This window comes from Callithrix jacchus, chromosome 13 (assembly GCF_049354715.1).
Source record: "Callithrix jacchus isolate 240 chromosome 13, calJac240_pri, whole genome shotgun sequence".
Classification (NCBI taxonomy): Eukaryota; Metazoa; Chordata; class Mammalia; order Primates; family Cebidae; genus Callithrix; species Callithrix jacchus.
Window position 1 is genome coordinate 18826649 of NC_133514.1, and position 19550 is coordinate 18846198.

At 46.9% G+C, this 19550-nt stretch overlaps 1 protein-coding gene across 7 annotated transcripts in view; it reads left to right on the forward strand.

The window, feature by feature from the left end:
* Positions 1-6067: 6067 nt before the first annotated feature.
* The window catches only part of BIN3 (bridging integrator 3), a 48154-nt gene continuing 34671 nt past the window's right edge, over positions 6068-19550 (forward strand). For all 7 annotated transcript variants that reach the window (XM_078347263.1, XM_078347265.1, XM_008979133.4 and 4 more), the window contains exon 1: positions 6068-6145. Coding sequence is in view for 2 of the 7 variants with exons in the window: in XM_008979133.4 (XP_008977381.1) it covers positions 6138-6145 (8 nt within the window). In the remaining 5 variants the exon portion in view is untranslated. The remainder of the gene's footprint in view (positions 6146-19550) is intronic.

The following is a 19550-nucleotide window of genomic DNA, read 5'->3' on the forward strand; positions in this document are numbered from 1 at the left end:
CCACCAGGCCTCATCATCCTCCTTCAGGGAGGCAGCAAGGGCTAATGAGACGACTGTGACGGTGAGTCTACCATAAATGTTAGCTCCCTTCCTTTTTGTTATCTTCTTTTCTGCTCCAAGGCAGCCTGGGTTTAGACAGCCTGGGTTTAAATGCCTGTCCTTTTCACTTAGCCAACTCTGTGACCTTGGGCAGTTAGTTCAGCCTCAGTTTCCTCATCTGTAAAAAGGAGATGATCAGAGGAGCTGTCTCACCAAGTTACTGCAGAAGACATGATCTAATACATGTAAAATGCTTTGCCCAGTGCCAACAAGACTCTACAATGCTGGGTATTATTATTGGGAACTGCAAAGGGCAGAGAATGGGGGTTGGGAGCACCCATATGCCAGCCCTAGAATGCCCAGGAAAGAAAAGCAGGGCTGAGGGGACAAACCTCAGTCAGCCTCAGGGCCGGACACTATTGCAGCTAAGATCCTAGAGGATGGGTGGGGGGCATCTCACAGAGCTTCTCTGTCTAGGAGCACTCACTCCCACTCTTTTGACCTCATTTCCTGTAACGTGGTGTCATATAAGCTTTTTGAGGCCAGAGCACACCAAATACCTGTGGCTGCTTTATTTTCCAAAGAGAAAGTCAGCAGCAGCAGCATCCAGATGAAGTACTCTGATCTTGAGAGATGCAGAAATTGAATTATATTTCTGTCTCTTTCTTTCATGTTATAGTAAAAAGGTTATTTGTCCTAATACTTGAATTTCTTTACACAAATATTCATGGGCCTGTCACTTGAAAGTCCGCTCAGATAAATAAATGTCTGCTCTCCAGAGTGAAGCATTTGGGGGTGGGTGGTGAATGGGCTGAAGGGCTGGGCTAAAAGACCAGGACTGACAGGGTCAGCCCACCCCCAAAGCAACCAAACAACCCAGCACCATTTCTCCCTGCTTCAGTGCCTTCCCCAGCAGTGCCCAGAGCTCCCACTTCTGACACCTTGTATCAACAGGCCAGACCAGGACAGCAGCTCAGCTCTCCAGCCCCACCAGCACCAAAGCGGGAGCAAAGAGGGATGCACTGGGCAGGAACATTAACCAAAAGTACTAGATACTGCCCCATTGAGATGAAGAAGAAGGGGGAAGGCCAAAGTGTGGGGAGCGGGGCATGGACACTAATCTCACCTGCCAGGAATGTCTCAACCCCAGTTAGAGCCCTGAAGGCCCCAGCTCAAGGCAGCAGCTCTTAGCCACACCACAGCCTGGCATGAGCCCCACATCACAGCCATCCTGAGCCCCATCTCAGGAGCTATGTCTTCAGTGACTTCCTCTGACTTCCCCTTCCAGGTGTACCCTTCAGCTACCTGGAAGAACAGGCCACCCAGACCCAACTCAGAATCTCAGGAGCCTTGGATTCAGTGGTCCTCCTGCTAGTTCTCTCCAGTGGGCACCTCCTATTGTGAGTCTGGGGTCATCTTAGAGCCTACCTGTCAGGGGGCTGCCCAGCCTGGACAGCCCTTGGCCTGATGCCCAAGGAACATATCATCCTGGGGGAATTATTTTCCCTCCTGGTTCACTCTGCCTCACTCGCGTCTCCTCCTGGGTTCTGTGAGCTAATCAGAGAGAAGGAGGGGGAGGAGGGGGTGCTGCTTGCCTTCCCCGTTATCTGCAGCAATCCATGGTGACTAATGCTCCCAGTTGGTAAAAAGGCAGTGTAATCAAAACACTTTTTTTTTAGTCCTTAAAGTTAGTCATTCTCCCAGAGTGAGGAAAAAAAAAAACCCACAGCAGGCACCACGAGATGCAAGCTGAGAGGCCCACACTGATGGATGGAACGAAAGCACTGGCTGTGGCAGCTCCTGTGGGTCAGAGGCCAGGGCTCCTCCTCCTCTGGGCCCTTGGCTATCCTTCCTCCACACCCGCATTTGTTCTTGCTTTCCCCAACATCTGGGCCTTCTGATCCCTCAAGGACATCCATGCCATGTCAGGGGTTGCCCTCTCCTCTCACCCTGCCCGGTGCTGCCACCTGCTGGCCCGGCGATCTCCATGCTGGAGGAAGCATATAAAATCTTGCAGGATGAGGCGGCGCCTGGCACCACAGTCAGGTGCCTGGTCCTAGGGTGGCCCTCCCTCCACCCACAACCAAGCCATTTAGTAGTGATGCTTCACCTGGCTCCATGTGCCTGCTGGCTTCCAACCTCACTGTGCCTCGACAGAACCATAGATTGTTGGAGGTGAAATGGCAAACTGTAGTGGCAAAAACATAACAGTCAAAGTCAGGGTGCTCAGAAACCCCACTTCACTGCTTCATGAAGCTATACTATAGCTTCATGGCTATACTTCACCTCCATCATCTGTGAAATGATAATAATGACAGTATCTACCTTATAGGGTTGTGGCAAGGATTAAATGTGAACTGCTTAGAATAGTGCCTGTCATGTCATGAGTATCCAATTATTACTAACTTATAATAACAAATAATAAAGTGGAATATAAACCATCACATTGCCCTTTCTTGTCCACGGCAGACATGACTAATCAATCACAGAACTTCCCCACTGATGGCAGATTCCCCAGAATCCTCAACACTGATTCTAGGCAGATAATCCAAGTTGGAACATGGGATAACATCCATTTGCCATCCCAGATCTAACTTGGACCTTTCTTGTTGTGATCAAGGAAGATGAGGCCCAGAGGAGGGACAAGACTCCCTCAAGTCATTTAGAGACAGAGCCATGGGTCAGACAGGCATTCCTGGTTCTGCCTGCTGCTTGCTGGCATGGTTTCTGATGTGTCACTTCACCCTGACCTTTGAGCAGTCCATGTGGGCTTCCCACCACTGGAAATCTCACCCTGATTTCCTCCATCTTCTCCCACCCTTGCTCCTCCTCCCATGTCCTTGGCCCCCAATGGCCCCAGGAAAGCTATTGTTCTGAGAAGCCCTGCTGAGCAGGTCCAGAGCAGGAGGAAGTAGGGCAGTGAGGCCACACAGAAACCTGAGACCTGCGTCTGAATAGCAGGAGCCTCCCTGAGGCATCAAGACCTTTAGGGCTGCAAGAGACCTGAGCCCACCAATTTGGCCCTATCACATTCAGTTTTTCAGCCTCAGCCTGGTGCCCTAATGAAGCCCCTGATAGCCCAGGCCCAGGTTCTGGGAAGACTCACTCTTCACTAATGAGAGGCTGGCATTGCGAAAGACCCGGGGGCCAGCCCTAGACTTCTGTGTGGGAAATGCTGGGAGAGAACCGGACGTAACAACCCCAGAGATGAGGGTCACCAGTGATAAGTACCTGCTTACCAACTTCTGAGTAAAAAACTCCAAGGAAAAGTTGATGGCTGATGGCAGAGCAGGTTCTGCTGCTGCTTTCCTCTGGTAAACAGCTTTTTCCCAGAAGTAGTCCTCTGCCACCTGAACACTCCTTTAACTTCAGGCTCAGAATTCTGGGGAAGAATCAGTATTTACCAGGCTTGAAACCAGGAGCATCCATCCCTACCCAAAGCACCTCCACTCTCAGCTTCTACTTAGAAACCCAATTTTCTCTTTTCCATTCCTTCCCTGCAGGGGCAGGATCAATCTGTATCATGCTGTCCCTTTGGTTATAAATAAGAAAGACATAGCTCCCGACCCTGCAGGCTGAGTTTTTCACAACAGTGGGAAGTGTTTATGGGTCCCCATGTTCAACTCCCCGAGGATCAATGCCTCATGGCACAGGAGGCTCATGGAGGAACACAGGACAGCAGGGTGCCTGACTATGCCACCTCAGCCCAGTGCCCCTCTAGCTGAGAGAATGAGCCACAGGTAAGGAGAGCAGGCAGGCACTTTCCAGACAGACTCCTGCGAGGCCACCATTCTTTTTAGTTACCTCAAAGATCCTGCTGGCTGCATCCAGAGGTGACCTGTCAACAGCACAGCCCCAGAAAATTCTTATTTAGCCTTATCCCAAGATATCACCAGTTCCTCAGACCTGTCCACTTATCTGGGCTTGCCTCCCTGTTCACCTGCCTTTCCCATTCTCTTATTTCCCCAGGGCCTCTAGAGTCAACAAGACAGCTGACTTGGAACCTTGCAATGTTGGAGACTTTGGGGATGTTATCTATCCACTCCATCTTATAGATTAGGGGACCAAGGCCACAAAGGGGATCTGAGGTCAGTTACAGTGTCAAAGATGGAACTGGAAATAGAGCCCCAGACTTCTCCAGATCTGCAATCCAGAACTCATCCATTCTAGTCCTGCAGGATGTGTCTGCTGCCCTCCAGCCCTGAAATAGACTTCTCCTAGGATATGGCAGTTACCTAGGCTAAAACATTTGGAAATATTTATCACTGTGGGGCAATAACTGAGGGAGGCAGAGTATGGGGAAGGGAGGAAGCAGGTGGGAGAACTATTCATAGGTGCTAAATGCCAGGAGGCTCTTTGTCTTCAAAAGACAAAGAAAATTTCCTTCTCTTTTGGAAGGGACCACAATAGCCCTTCAATCCATCACACTCTCTGCAAAGCAGCAAAATCTCTCTCTCTCTTCACACATACTGTCTGACCAGGCTGCCCTTTGGTGAATTCTCCTCTTCCTCTCTACTCTTCAAGGCTGCTCTTATGTTCATTTTGGCCTGTTTTCCAAGGAACAACGTTGTAGTAAAGCTGATCTGTGTGATGGCAACCCAACCTCCATTGGAAACGTCAATTAAGTCAAACTATGGACTCTCAAGAGTAGAAACAGAACACACAAATGAGAGACTGCATCCTGTGGCCCACCCTCCTACCTCTCCTGCTAAAGCCCTCTACTCCATCCTAGGAGGTCAGAACAAATCATACACTACTTCTGCTCTAGGTCATTGGTTACATCTTTCACACTAGGTCATTGATTAGCAACTCCCTAAGCAGTCCCTGAAACACTCCCGGTGCATTTGAGGAAGGAGAATTCCCAGAGAAAAGGTCACTGGGGGGCCAGCAGCACCTACTCGGGCCTCACTACCGTTTGTTCTTCTTCTAAGGGAGGGAGGTACTTAGGGGTGAGGAAACCAAGTCAGCCCAGAACCCCAAGCAACTTGTGAGCCACTAAGGCCTTGAATTCTGAATTTAGGAGACCTGAGGCAAGTCAGCTGCTTGCTTGTACCTGTCTATGTCTTCCCATGATAAATTTCCTCTTCTTGGACCCTCCTCACCCCTCATCTCAGATTCACCTAGCTAGTCATGATTCTGCCTTCAGGGCTTGGCTTACACAGGCTCCTCCTGGAAGCCTTCCCTAAAACCCCATGTGCTGCTTCAAGGTCTCCTTCCAGGCGGCCACTACATCTCATTCTATCCCATCATATAGCATCATTGTAATTGCCTGCTTGTCTCTCCCTCCAGGAAAAGTAACTCTGGGAAGGAACAAGGGCAGAGCAGATACTTTCTTGGGATGGTTGTATCCTAAGATTGGCTCAGTACCTGACACTGTAGGAGTACAACTAATATTAGTTAAATGAAGGAACAGAAAAAAAGGGATAATTTACATCATTTGAGTCCTACAGAAGAGACCAAAGGGAAGAACTGAAAGGCAGGCAGCAACCCATATTCTGCATCTTCTTGTGTTGAGTAAATCTACAGAACATTCCAACCTGAAAAGCACCTATATACTGATATTCAGAGCATTGTGCCATCTTGAAGGAGTGAAACGTCCGTTTGTTTGTAACAGGTAGTGCATGTGTGGTGTGCAAACTGTAAAAGACAGGAAAGAGCATTCGGAGAATGTCAGTTTTCCACTCTCTCTGTCCCCAGTGGCTTCTACTCCCATAGACAACTGCTGCCACTGTCTCTGGATTAGAAACCACTTTGACAGAGAGGACAGGCCAGCTGAGGACCCCACGTGGTCAGGAGAAGAGCTCTTTAGGAGTCAGTGTTGAAGGCAGAAAACGCCCCCAGATGTCTCATTCTTCCTCTGTTGCAGCCTGAGTCTCTAAGTGCTAGGCCACAGCCAGAGAAGGTCGCCGGCAAGGGAAACTCCGCGGCCAGCACGCGGCAGCGGAAGGGTTAACGCGCCGGGCCCCGCCCTTCCAACAGCCTCTTCCGGGCGGAGGGGCGGGGTTACGTCACTTCCTGGAGACTGGCTGAATCCGGAAGTGATCCCAGAGGAACGAATTGTGGATGAGGACTCCGGTGGCCGGCCCAGGTTCGGGACTATGAGCTGGTGAGTGAGGCCGGAGCGGTGGGAGCTGCTGGAGCTGCTGGAGCTGCGGACTCGCAAGGTCCCTAGCCCTGTGTCAGTGCCGTGTCCCGGCGTCCACCGGTCCCGCGCGACCCCTCTGCCCCAGAGCAAGGCCCGACAGCCCCTGCCTTAAGGTCGTTCCCTCGGTGCTTTCCCCAGTCGCCGTCTCTCAGCAGGAGTCTCAGGAAGACCGGCGGAGGGTCTTCTCAGCCTGGGACTCAGCGTCTGACTCCTGTTTTGCGGGACCTGTGTCCTCCTAGCTCCTTGAAGTGAGGGACTTCCTTGTTCCCTCCTTTTTAAAACTCCACTGAGGTGCAGTCTGTCGTCTTTCTCCCTGTGGGCCTCTTTGCCCCGCGCCAATCCCGCCAGAGCTGTGGCCCTCGCTGTGACAGCCTGGACCCAGTTCACTGACCAAAACCCACTCCCTTTTGGGTAACTATCCTTTGCACGACCTAACAGCCTTCAAAAGACAAAACTTGCTTGTCTTTTGGAAGGGGCTAGAATTACACCCCGCACCCACCCTCCCACTGTGGGATTGGACTGGTTTTAATCATTTCAGAGCTAGTACCACCTGCCTTCCCTCCAAGTAGATATATTAAACTTAAACTTCTGGGAACTATCATGCCATGACAAAAGGAGCCAGGGAGTCTTCAAGTAATCGAGTCACAACTCCAGTTGCTGCGGAACTACGTGATATTTGGCTCATAGTAGACACTTGATAATGGTGTATTTTGTAAGATTCCATTGGCCCAAAAGGTAATCCCCATTTATTGCTCTTGATTATTTATGTTCACGGGAAAAAAAAACTTATGACTTGCCTGCCTTCGTGGGGCTTTGTTAGAGGACGCTCTTATGAAGGACCTTACCTTACCGTCAGGCCCAAGGACCTGTATAGCCACAACCCTGGACCTCAGGGGATTCAACTATAATGTGTGAATAAATTGACCCCCAGAGATGTACAAGATAAATCAGCCCATGGGCTTAGGGAACGTATTTGCCACTCTGTCCTTAGAGTCTAGTGTATTTGTTTATGCAAAGTGCATGATAACTAGTTATAACAAATGAAGATAATAGAATATCCTTCAGGGAGGCTTCTGCAGTCTAACTTTTGGCCATCAGTGGAGACCGCAGCAGCTGATATCAGTCAGTGTCAGGGCTAGCTCTCAAGTAACTTGTGAACCATCTGTCCCCTCCCCCACCTGTTTCTTAGACCAAGCTTGATGGACAAATGTCTGACAATCACTGCCAGCACGTGGAGGGAAGCCCGAAGCAATGTCCTAATAAGCCCCAGCAGGAGCTGCTCCTTCTCCCTCCACCATTTGCTCCAGGAGGCCAATAGGGGGCTGGAGCCTTAAAAAGCTACCTTTCCTGTCTTGTTATAACCTAGTTATTGGTGGGCAAAGTGGCAGTGTTTCAGTTCCCTTTCTCAGGGGAATTATGTCCTTTCAGTGTCATTCTGGGTCCCCTAGTTTTGGGATACAGATGTCCTCTTAGCTGGTGCGTCTTGGATCTTGAGTATTCTTATATTTCAAAGTGAAAGCTAAAGTACAGATGCTTTATATCGCTTAAATTGGCATTTACTGAACCAATCCTCACACGCTGGGAGAAGAGTAGAGCAGAAACTAATAAAGGTAAATGATTCTCTGGGTGATCTGAAGCAGATTGTTTCCACCTGTCTCACAGCAAGCTTGTCTTCTGGAAAACTAATAGTCCTTTCCTTAAAGGTTAACCTATCAGGTTGGAGAGAATTGAAATGGACAACTAACTGTCTTAACAAGAGTTGAGATTTTCATCTAATAGCATTAATTGACCAGGCACATCTTCGTACCTCTGTGGACTGAGAGTCAGCCAGAAGGGTGGCTTTGTCCTTAAAAGCTGAGATTCCTTTCTCTTCCTCCTTAAAGGGCTTCTACGTCATCTCTTGCGTGGACCCTGACCCTCTCTCTCAAAGAGGGGAACAGCACCGGCGCCTGGGCACACAATCACACTCAGTTCCTAGCTCAATGGCTGGCAAGGAGACTGGGGCTGGGTCCTTCTGATTCACTCCCTCAGTGGTTTTCCTGCCCCCAGAATGAATCCATCCATTCATGTGAAACTGGAATTCTCATTAGGGGAAGAGACCAGAGTGACGTAGAGCAATCATAGGAGGCTGATGCCCGAGGTCAGGTTCACCAAGTACATGGGCTGTGCCAAGCCATCATTAAATAAGGCCCAGGGGCACATGGCCCATGGTCTCCAGAGGGTAACCATTGTTCTGGGCTAGGCTGAGCTTTCAAAATGTCACAGTGAGAAATGTCCAATATTGATGCCCTTTGCACACTGTGGACTTTGCATGAAGAGTGAGAGGCCTTTGTTCTCTGCTTCCTCTGTGCAGGCAACCCGCTCACCACCTGTTTGTTAGTGGGTATCTGCTGCCTTCTTGCACCATCTACCCATCCACTCAGCCACTGCTCATACAACCATCTGCCTCTCAGCAAGGTGACCCAGTGGTCTGTCCTACGAGGAAAAGGCATTTGATGTTCACATCTCAGATCACAGATTCACTTCTTGGCCCCAAGCCAAATGCTTCTCTCTCTCCCTCCCTCTCTCCTGCCACCCGACCACCACCTCTCCTTCGCATTTGTCCCCCCAACTTTTCCTCCCCCCCATTCAGCCCCTCCCTCCCTCTTTGTCTCTCCCTTTCTCTCTCTCTCCCCCGTCTTCCAGTTTGTACTCAGGTGGCTTTATTATGGTATGAAGCGAGAATGAAGTAGAATTAAGAACAGTGACCTTAATCTAGCTTAGCTGGCTGCAGGAATTGTAGCCTCCCTTTGAACCATGCACCTCGATGATTTTAGGCTTAAATGATGAGAAATACGGAGTACTGGAAAAAATCTCCATATAACTAAGGGTCCAGTAGTTTGGTGAGAAGGAAGGAAATTAGAGACAGCAGATAAGTGTGAGTAGGAGTTAGGGTGCTGCGTTCAGGTTCTGGCTCAGTCACTCAGTGTGGCCTGGTCAAGCATTGAACCGTTGTCTGTCTTGGTTTCTCCATCTGTAGCAGGGAGTGGCCATTCCCGCTGACACTTTGTCACCTGAACCTGCTGTGAAATGAGTGGAGAGAGATTTTTCTGACCCTTCCGGGGTCTTCTGTCTGCCCTTCACACTTTAGTGTTCCTCATGCTTGATGCTTTTTGTTTCTTTTCTGTTCTCACGTTTTATACCTTTGCTGTCATCCTCAGGATAGAGGCCCGACTCTGGACCAGGGCTCCTGAGGCCTTCTGGGCTTGGCTGTCCCTCTTTACCCATGTATGCCATCCTCCAAGCTTCTCCTGCTCTCTCATGCCCCTGTGCCTCTGGTTAACTGTCCCTTCTGCCTGAAATGCTTCCCCTTCACTCTCACCCATTCCACCAGGCCAGCATCCACTCATCCTTCAAGAGCCAGGCCACACTTCACATCCTCTTAGGGTCTTCCCTGAATGGCCCTCCACACCCTGCCGTGCTGCATTGGTTGCCCCTCCTCTGACCTTCTCTTCTGACCTTCATCGGCATCTGCTCGGCTGGTCAGTTTACTTGTCTGTGAGTTCTTGAGTATGGGGACTGTCTTGTGGTCATCGCAATCTTTGGCACTGTTCCTGGCAGTCAGGAAATGTTTATTAAATGTATGAATGGGGCTCTTTTCCCCCCATTTCCTGACTTGCCTGAGCTCAGGAAAAATTTTAAGATAAAAACGTGCAGAACCTACAAACCACTTCCTAAAACGAAGAGCCTCTGAAAGTGCTATTGTTAAATTGACACTAGTGGCTTCCAGGTCAGGCTGCCTCGGATTTCTACTTCCCACTCACTCCTCTCTTATCCACTTCAAACTGCTTTGGTGGTTTCTTCTGTACTTCCATAGTGCCTCTCCTGTAGCACTTCTGCATGCTTCCAGGTATCACAGACATGCACCTCTCCCACGTCGACCCCATGAGGACAGGAGCTACATACAGTTTCTTCATCTTTGTGTAAGCATAGTGGGTATCATGCACATAGTGGGTATCTAACAGGTAATTGTTAAAGGAAATGAATGGAATGTAAAGAAAGAAGAAAAAAGGGTAAACTTCTGGGTCAAACAGCCATCATTCAGGTTTTTCTCGGTGAAGTCTTTCTCCCTATGATTACCATTGCTCTCTCACATGTGTAGATTGCTTCTAACTTTTCAGAGGGCTTTCCCATTCTTTGACTTTGTGCTCACGTCTGCGCAAGCAGTTCAGTCTCATTATCCCCCTTGGCAACTTACTAGAATTCACTCAGCCAGTACCTGACAGAACTGGAACTAAAACCTGTATCTCCTGAGTATTCTGTCCCCGTGATCAGGAATATTGGAAGAGTGGCAGACCATTCCCAAGCTGATTGGATCATGAAGGAGTTTCACTTTGCTAGGGTGTGTTGACACTAGCAGGTTGGTAGTGAATCACAGGGAGTTGTCAGTCTTCACACACAAGAGTTAGAGGAAGTCCTTGTGCCCTGCAGACCTCTAGGTGTTCTGTAACAGGCTCAGCTGCTTCCCCCTATGGGGCCTCTGCCTGGGACAGCCTCACCACTCATGTCCTCTGTGACTTTGGACACACTAAGCTTTTTCTCCTCACTGGAGAACATGGTAATGCCTTGAAGACAGGAGCTGCATAAAGAGTCTGTGAGATTCTGTGTGTGAGTTTGCTCCTATTTCAGGTATTTAATGAGAGGCGAAGGATGTCTTGCAAGTTTTGGAGCAGTCAGGGAGAGTCAAGTGTCTTGATTACCACAGCTACTTAGTCAGAGGTATTATACGTATTATACTCTTGAAGGAAATCTGTGGGGGTAGTCTTTAGAGTCGGCTGTTAACCTATTAGAGTTGTTTTCCCAAACCCATTATTTTGGTGGCTAACCCATCAACTAGGGCCCAGTATAGTGTGATGCACATACATGGTGCTCAGCAAATATTTGTTGATTTAATGCCTGTTAAACATTTATAACATGCAAAGGTCTGTGCTAAATGTTGAGGGACATTTAAAAGACTTGCATGAGTCGGTCTCTGTCTTCAGCCAGTGTACAGAAAGTGCTAGGGATTCAAAAGGACAGCCGATCACTAAATGTCAGTGTGGCATCATCAAGAAAGACTTGAAGCAAGAGATGTAATTTTAACCGAACCTTGACTTAGCAAGTATGTGCTATTTCCGTGGGAGTGCAAGAAGGATCCAGGTTAGAAGCATGGCATGAAGACAGTGTGTGGAGTTAGAATGTGTCAAGAGTGTTTGTGCGGACTGTCAGGAGGCCAGCTTGGAGGTGGTAAATAGTGGTTGGGGTAGAGGCTGCGTTGGGGAGAATTGGCACTCCACCTCAGGGCCATGTTACAGAGTGCTTTCAGTGCCATGCTGAGGACTTGAAATTGAGCCTAGGCTTTTGAAAATTGAAGGCTTTTGAGCAGGGAAGTGGCATGGCCAAAGCAGTGATTTGTCAGATTATTTTGGCAATGGCCTGCAGGATAACTCAGAAAGAATGGAGCCAGGGACGCTAAGTTGGACAGTCGTTTCCTTTTTTTTTTTTTTTTTTGAGACAGGGTCTCACTCTTGATCTGTTGCCCAGGCTGGAGTGCAGTGGTGCAATTACAGCTTACCACAGTCTCAAATTCCTGGGCCCAAGCGATCGTCCTGCCTCAGCCTCCTGAATGGCTGGGACAATAGGTGTTAGTCACCACACCTAGAGTAGTTTCCAAAATTTTCTGACCACAACTCACAGTTAGAAATACCTTTGATAACACAAGTCACACACACACACTTAACACTTGAAATAAGTTTTACACAGTATGTGTGCAGTGCACTCTGATATTTTCTATTATGTTCTTGTTTGTGGTTTTTTGTTTGTTTTGTTTTTTTTTTTGAGACAGGGTCTCCCCCTGTCGCCCAGGCTGGAGTACAGTCACACTATCTCAGCTCACTGTAACCTCCACTTCCTGGATTGAAGGGATACTCATGCCTCAGCCTCCCACGTAACTGGAATTACAGGCATGCGCCACCACTCCTGGCTCATTTTTGTGTATTTTAGTGGAGACTGGATTTCACTATGTTGGCCAGGCTGGTCTCAAACTTCTGGACTCAAGTGATCCTCCCGCCTCGACCTCCCAAAGTGCTGGGATTACAAGCATGAGCCACTGCAGCCAGCCTTGTTTTTTCTTAAAGAATGACCTAGCTCCATTGACTTTTTTTTTCTTTTTTTCCTTCCCAAGATGAGTGCATATGCTTTTTTAATTTCATGAGTGATTTTGATATATGTGTACAGTGGAAGACAGTGTAGCAGGTTAAACGATCTTTGAGTGATAGGTGTTCTGCAAAGAACTCAGTTTGAAAACCGCCTATTTAAGAATATAATTTCAAATATCCAGACAAGAAGCTCACACCTTTGACTCCAGCAACTGAAGACAGGGTTGCTTGTATATGTGGTTGTTTCACTGGGTTGATAAGAAATACAGAAGGGGCAGCAGTAAAGGACACTGGCTGAGTTCTTTATAAGAACTCATTCCATAGATTTGAAAACTGTTGATCAGTTTCTAGAAAAGAAAACTCAAGTGAACAAAAGCTCATACAGAGATGTTTGGTCTTATTAGTAATCAAGAAAAACAGATTAAACCAACAATGAGATGCCATTTCTCAACCATCAGACCAGCAGAAATTTTGAAGCCTGACAGACAATGCCAAGTATCTGAGGGTGAAGAACAGTAAGAACTTACATACAGTGCAGAAGGGGGTGTAAATTAGAGATTTTGCAGTTGGAATAGTAGCTGTCCCTGACCCCAGAGAAACTCCCGTACCTCCATGCAGCAGGGGACACAGGTGGGAGTATGAGCTGCATCATCATGTTTAGATGCCCAGCCTCTGGAGAATGGGAAAATAAATTGTGATGTCTTTACATGATGAAATATGGGCCAGGCACAGCGACTCATGACCTTCGGGAGGCCAAGGCAGGCAGATCACTTGAGGTCAGGAGTTCAAGACCAGCCTAACCAACATAGTGAAACCCTATCTCAAATTTAGCCAGGCGTGGTGGTAGACACCTCTAATCCCAGCTACTCGGAACCTCGGGCAGGACAGTCTTTGAACTTGGAAGGTGGAGATTACAGTGAGCCGAGATTGCGTTACCGCACTCCATACTGGATGATAAAGTGAGACTTTGCCTCAAAAAGAAAAAAGAAATAATATATAGTAGTTAAAATGGGTAAAATAGAGCTCTGTGTACCATTGTGGGCATATCTCAAGAGTGTATTGCTGAATGTAAAAAGCTAGCTTCAGAACGATACATTCAAATAAATAAATAAATAAGAATGATACATTGAACGTTGTAGGCTGGGCACGGTGGCTCATGCCTATAATCCTAACACTTTGGGAGGCTGGGCAGGTGGATCACTAGAGGTCAGGAGTTCAAGACCAGCGTGGCCAGCATGGTGAAACCCCATCTCTACTAAAAATAAAAAATTAGTCAGGCGCAGAGGTGCACACCTGTAATCCCAGCTACTAGAGAGGCTGAGGCAGAATCACTTGAGCCCAGGAGGTGAAGGTTGCAGTGAGCTGAGATTGCGCCACTGCACTCCGGCCTGGGTAATAGAGTGAGACTCCCTCTCAAAAAGGAAAAAAAAAAAAGATACATTCAACATTGTACTGTTTATGTAAGCATTAGACCTATAAGGCAATACTATATTTTGCATATGGACTTAATATAGTACAAGTTTGGGAATAATAAACACTAAAATCAGAATAGTGGTTACTCTAGGGTAACAAAAAAAGAGAAGGAAATGGAATCTTAGGGGCCATGTGAGGTGGCTCACACCTATAATCCCAGCATCATGGGAGGCCAAGGCAGGAGGATCAGTTGAGTCCAGAAGTTAGAGACTAACCTGGGCAGCACAGTGAGACCGTCTCTACAAAAAAATGTTTAATTAGCCAAGGGTGGTGGTGCAAGCCTGTAATCTCAGAGTGTGATACTTAGGGCGCCTCAACAGTATCTGTACTATTGTGTTGTTTAAAGAATAATGTCTATAGCATGCACAGCTTCATTAGAATTTGACAAAGCCAGGTGGTGGATACATGAGTATTTATTAAATATTCTCTGTATTCTTTGTGTATTTACAATATTTCATATTTTTAAAATTTTTAAATCATTGCTGGGGCAGACCTCGCTTTCCATAGCAAGAGAATGTTTGCCTCTCCCTTCCCCCTACTGTCCGGGGGGGATGATCTAGAGAGGGGGCCCACAAGTCCATCCAGCCGTCTTCCTTCTACCTCTTGCTTTCTAGGGGCCAGACTTTCAGCAGAGAAGAGGAAAAAGGTAGTGTGAGAGCTCTTTATAATTGCTGGTTGGTAAGAGACAGAACCAAAGTGAGATTAAAGATGGTACCTCAGAAACTAAACAGCCAGTCCAGTGCTCTTAGAGTCTAAGCTACTGCCAGCCCATTGGAGTGGAGACGAGGCCAGTGGCAGTTCCCTCTGCTTGTAGCAGGACAAGCCTCTCACCTCCAAGTGCAAACCCATTTTCTACCCCTTCTTATCTTACAGATTAGAACGAGAATAAGTGATTACTTGTCTATCGCTATTAGGATCTTCTTAAGGAGCTGCAAAGAAAAAAAATCCAAGCTGCCTCTTTGAGTTGCCTGTTTTCCTCTCTTAGGTGCTCCATCAGCCTCCACACTTTTGACAAAAATCCTTTCACCATATAGGGGTAAGTCGCCACCCAAAGTTAGGCAGACTTATCACTTGGGCCTGGTGGTAGTGCCTCACAGTATAGGACAGCTGCTTGCCCCCAAAACAAAAAAGTAATTTCAGCTTTCCTAACCATTCTTGTTTGAGGGTGAGGATACTTATCTCTGTAACTTCTTGCAAGTCGCCCCTTCTGGATCTGGTTGGTTGTCATCATCAAAATACCACCACTGCCTTCCCAGCAAAAAGCAGACTGCTTACCGTATGTCAAGATCTGTTTTGAGCATTAAACTGGTTTAACCTTCACAGCGACCCTAGAAGATGAGTAGATTATTATCCTGTTTTATAGACAAAGAGATGGAGACACAGGGAGGTGAGGTCGATTGCCCAGAGTCTCACAGCTGGTAACAGGCAGAGCCAGGATTTGAACCCCAGCTGTCTGGCTCCAGGCCCCTGATCTAGTGCACTGTCTGTCCTGTGAAGTGCAGGAGTGGACACTTCAAATAAACTGATGTATCAGCAGCGCCTATGCAGTCTGGCAGTAGTAGATGCTTAATAAATGGTTGCTTTGATGAGATGATCTCCCAGCTCTTGGGTGACTCAACATTGTGTGCTTCATTCTGTCTTTACTTTTCAGAGGTCAGCCTGGGGAGCGGTGGGGAAGGAGGGATCACAGTTGAGCTGGAGGATTGTTCTGGTCCAAGTCACAAATCCGCCAAGTCACAGTCATGCCTTTTATTTTTAAACACACACATACCTCCTCGGACTGATGGCAGGTGGAGGTCAAGTTCTGTGTGTTCTGGTTGGATCAAGCTAACTTGGAGAAAGGACCGAGGTGGGGCTGGAGGCTGTGGTCATAGGCACTGGAAAGGGCTGATTTCCAGCTCAGTTCATGTCCCCCTCTGCTGGGGTCTCTCCCAGCCTCGCTTGGACTGAACTTTCCTTGGCCTTTCGCATTGTGCCCAGCTGGGCCTTCAGACAGAGAGGGTGGCATCCAACAAGCAGCTGTTCTGCCGGACCTAGATGGCTCTCGATAAGCCCTGTCCGAGCTCTGGCCCTCTGTTGTTTCTCTCCCACCATTAAGGTGGTGATGGCCTTGTGGGGCCTCAGGCCAGACCAGGCAGCAACCCAAGGATAGAATAACAGAAGGCCTGGGGGAGGGGCTTGTCCTTCCAGCCTGCTGGAGCTGCTGCCTCTCGCCCACCTTCCTGCTCTTGCCGAGACAGTGACTCAGGCCCAGACCACTCCCCGGGGAGCCAGGATTTCAGCCACTATCAACCACCACCACCTACTCTTTGCTCAGCCCTCCCTCCATTCTCACCTCCCTTACCTCCCTTGCCCCCAGAACTGTGGGTCTCTCGGTCTAGCTAGAGATAGCAGAAAGATATGGGGTGGGGCAGACTGAATCGTTTCAGGGTTCTTTCCACCCCCAAGCCAGGCCTAGGCTCATTCACGTTCAGAAGGATTCTGGAGGCCAAGCAAAGACCCAGGAAGCAGGTTTAGGGTTCAGCCTCTTTCCACTCTTTGTCATGAAAGTAGGGCTCTCCAAAGAAGGCAGGGATGTGAGCTCTGCTGGAGTGACCAGGGGATCCCCACCCAGCTGCCATCTGGGCCTGCCGTTTATCTCTGCCTCTGCAGAGGGGGTGAGGAAACAAAAGATGGAGAAACCTAGCAAATTGAAAATGCAAAAGAGCTGTTTTTGTAAATAGACATTACACAAGAGCAGGGGCTTTTTTGGAAAGGTTCTACTGAGACAGACAGAATTAGCCAACTGGCATCATGCTACTAATAGAGATATTTACTGTTTGAAAAAGTATATTTGTAGCTTTGGAGAACATCCTGTTGACTTTTTCTTTATTATGAAAGAAAATAGAATCTTTTCCCCTCTTTGCCCTCCGTACACACAGAACTTTTTTTTTTTTTTTTTTTTTTTTGAGGTGGGGCAGTTGGGGATTGGAGAAGGGAAGGGTTGAGAGGAATGTTTTCCCCATTTTGTTGCTGAGACTAAAATATCTCTTCTCCTGCCCTCTGGTGCTCATATTTGTAGAATGGGAAGCAGAACCAAGCTAGGACTTCTACTCCACAGGCAGAGAGCTCAGAACTCTCTTAATTTCTTCTCAGAACTCAGAGATGCCCTGGGAAGCAAGCCCTATTTTCACTCTGGCCCTCTGCTCACGTCCCTGATTCCAAGGGGAGCACTGAGGCAAGTGTGAGGAGGAGGGAGGAGAGTCCAGAAGCCTAGTGGGCCTCCTGCCCTTGAGCACTATCAACCTCGGGCTGGTGTGTCCTGGCAGTGCCGAGGCCACTGCTCTCAGCTTGTGATACTGTCACTCTTGCCCCATGCCCTCCAAAGCAGCTGCTTCTCCTAAGGAAGTCCCCTTTGCCTGCAGGGGAAGAGCCACAGGGATGAAATGGGGACTCAAGGGGAGAAGAGGCACAAGAGCCTGCTCAAGTGCAGTTGTGTTGCCCTTCCCACTCTCCCTTCCTTGCCACCTTTCACCACTTCCTGCAGGAATGCTCCATTTCAGTGCAGGGAGAATCTGATCCATCAGGCCACCTGCCCAGTTTTCTGTGCATTTCTCTGACAGAGTGGGCTCACATCTGCCATACAAGAGCCTCGGTAGAAACCCAGGAGCCTCTTCTTTCATATATCCTCTCAGGCTCTTTGTTTTCTCTTGACCCATCATACTCCAATAACTTGGTCAGACTTTGCTTTCAAGGCCAAGGGCTCGCTCCATTTTCTTGGTCTTCACTGAATGTACTGTTGCTGGACCTCAGTGCTGGTGGATATTCTTTTTAGGCTTTTGGGGCTTTTGTTTTGTTCTGTTGTTTAGTTACCTAAGAATTGGGAGCCCGGAGACCATGATATTCCCTTTCTTTGTTCTTTATATAGCATTATCTAAGAGTAGTTTTCTTCAGGAACCTTAAATCAGAGCATGGTATTTTACAGGGCCCTTGGGCAGTACGCTTAGTCATTCGTTTAATTAATCATCCAGTGCTTACTATGAGCACAAAACTGAACTATAAGCTGCATGAGATCATAGAAGAAATCCATCTTGTTCATCTTGATACCCCTAGAACCTAGCACAGTACTTGGAACAAAGGTGCCCCTTAATAAATATTTCCTCATTCAATGAAAAGTTGAAAATAGCACTGTGCCTAGTACAGTACTTACAAGGGTTGCCAAGAAGCATGACATTCAGTCATTGCCCTTGAGGTGCTATGTGTCATAATCAGAAAGCAAGACATTCACACATCAAAGTTAATTAGCCTGTACCCTTTACCAAGCAGAGTTTACTTAAGTAATGAAAGGATGGCTCAATATTAGGAAATATGTTTACACAGTTCAACACAATAATAGGTCATAGGAGAACAAACTGATCCTCTAAATGCATGGTGAAAGGCATTGGTGGAATTCGAAAATCTAGTCTTCGTAACTTTTAGTAAACTAGGAGTACAAAGATATTTTCTTACTATTAGGAACCTTCCTGGGTGAAATCAGGAATAGCTGCCTTCATATTTGATAGTGAGGGATCAGATGTAAAGCATTCTTACCAAAGTTGGAAACATTTTTTTGTAACTTCAAGCTAATGCAATAACTATAAGGCAAGAAATAGGTATAAATATTGGGAAAGAAAAGATAAATTTTATCATATTTTCATACTCTGACGGTCTACCTGGAAAGCCTAATTAGTTTTTTTTCTTCTTTTCAAATTGAATTTCTTGGGCTATAAATTAAGTATGTAGATGTGGTGACTGGTTTCCGAGTAAATGTGCCAGGAAGATAATATGAAAAAGAGAATGCCATTTACAGCATAACCAAAAATGTAAAATTCCACGGAATGTACCTGAGGCATGTATAGAGCTAAAACTTCACATGTAAGTGTTACTTTGGGATCTTATATTTAACAAAATAAATATAGACGATGGTTATGAAAAAAACTCAAGACCAAGAAAAATAATAATAAGGCTAGAATGAATGAAAAGAAATATGGCTCTGAATGAGCAAACCAAAAATAGGATCTTCAAAAGTTAACCTATAAATATATTGCATTTCTGGTAATAATCTTATGAGGGGTTTTTAGGTATGGGTGGGGATGAGAGCATACAGCTGATGAATTTTATCTTGAATAATTAAAACAGCCAAGAAATTACCTGAAAAAAATTTAATAAGAGATTTGCTTTGCCAAATCGTAGGAACTTTTATACATCTAAATAAATCTGTGTTATTGTCAAAAGAGTAGATTACTCTGTGTTATGCAATAGTAGATGCATTTAATGCTGATAAAATAATTTTTCAAAGATAGAATACTTTTAAAACTTAAAACATCTAAGGAATCTACACTCAAACTCTAAATGCAGCCATGATTTAAATATTTTTTTAAAAATCACTAAAATTCACATGGAAAGGCAAGGGACACAGAACAGTCAAAATGATCTTGACAAAGAACAAAGCTGGAGAACTGATACTCCCCAGTCTTAATACTACAAAGCTACAGTAATTAAGATCATGTGGTACTGTCGTAAAGATAAACATGTAGATGAATGGAATAGAATTAAGAGTCCAAAAATAGGCTGGGCGCAGTGGCTCAAGCCTGTAATCCCAGCACTTTGGGAGGCCAAGGCAGGTGGATCACGAGGTCAAGAGATCGAGACCATCCTGGTCAACATGGTGAAACCCTGTCTGTACTAAAAATACAAAA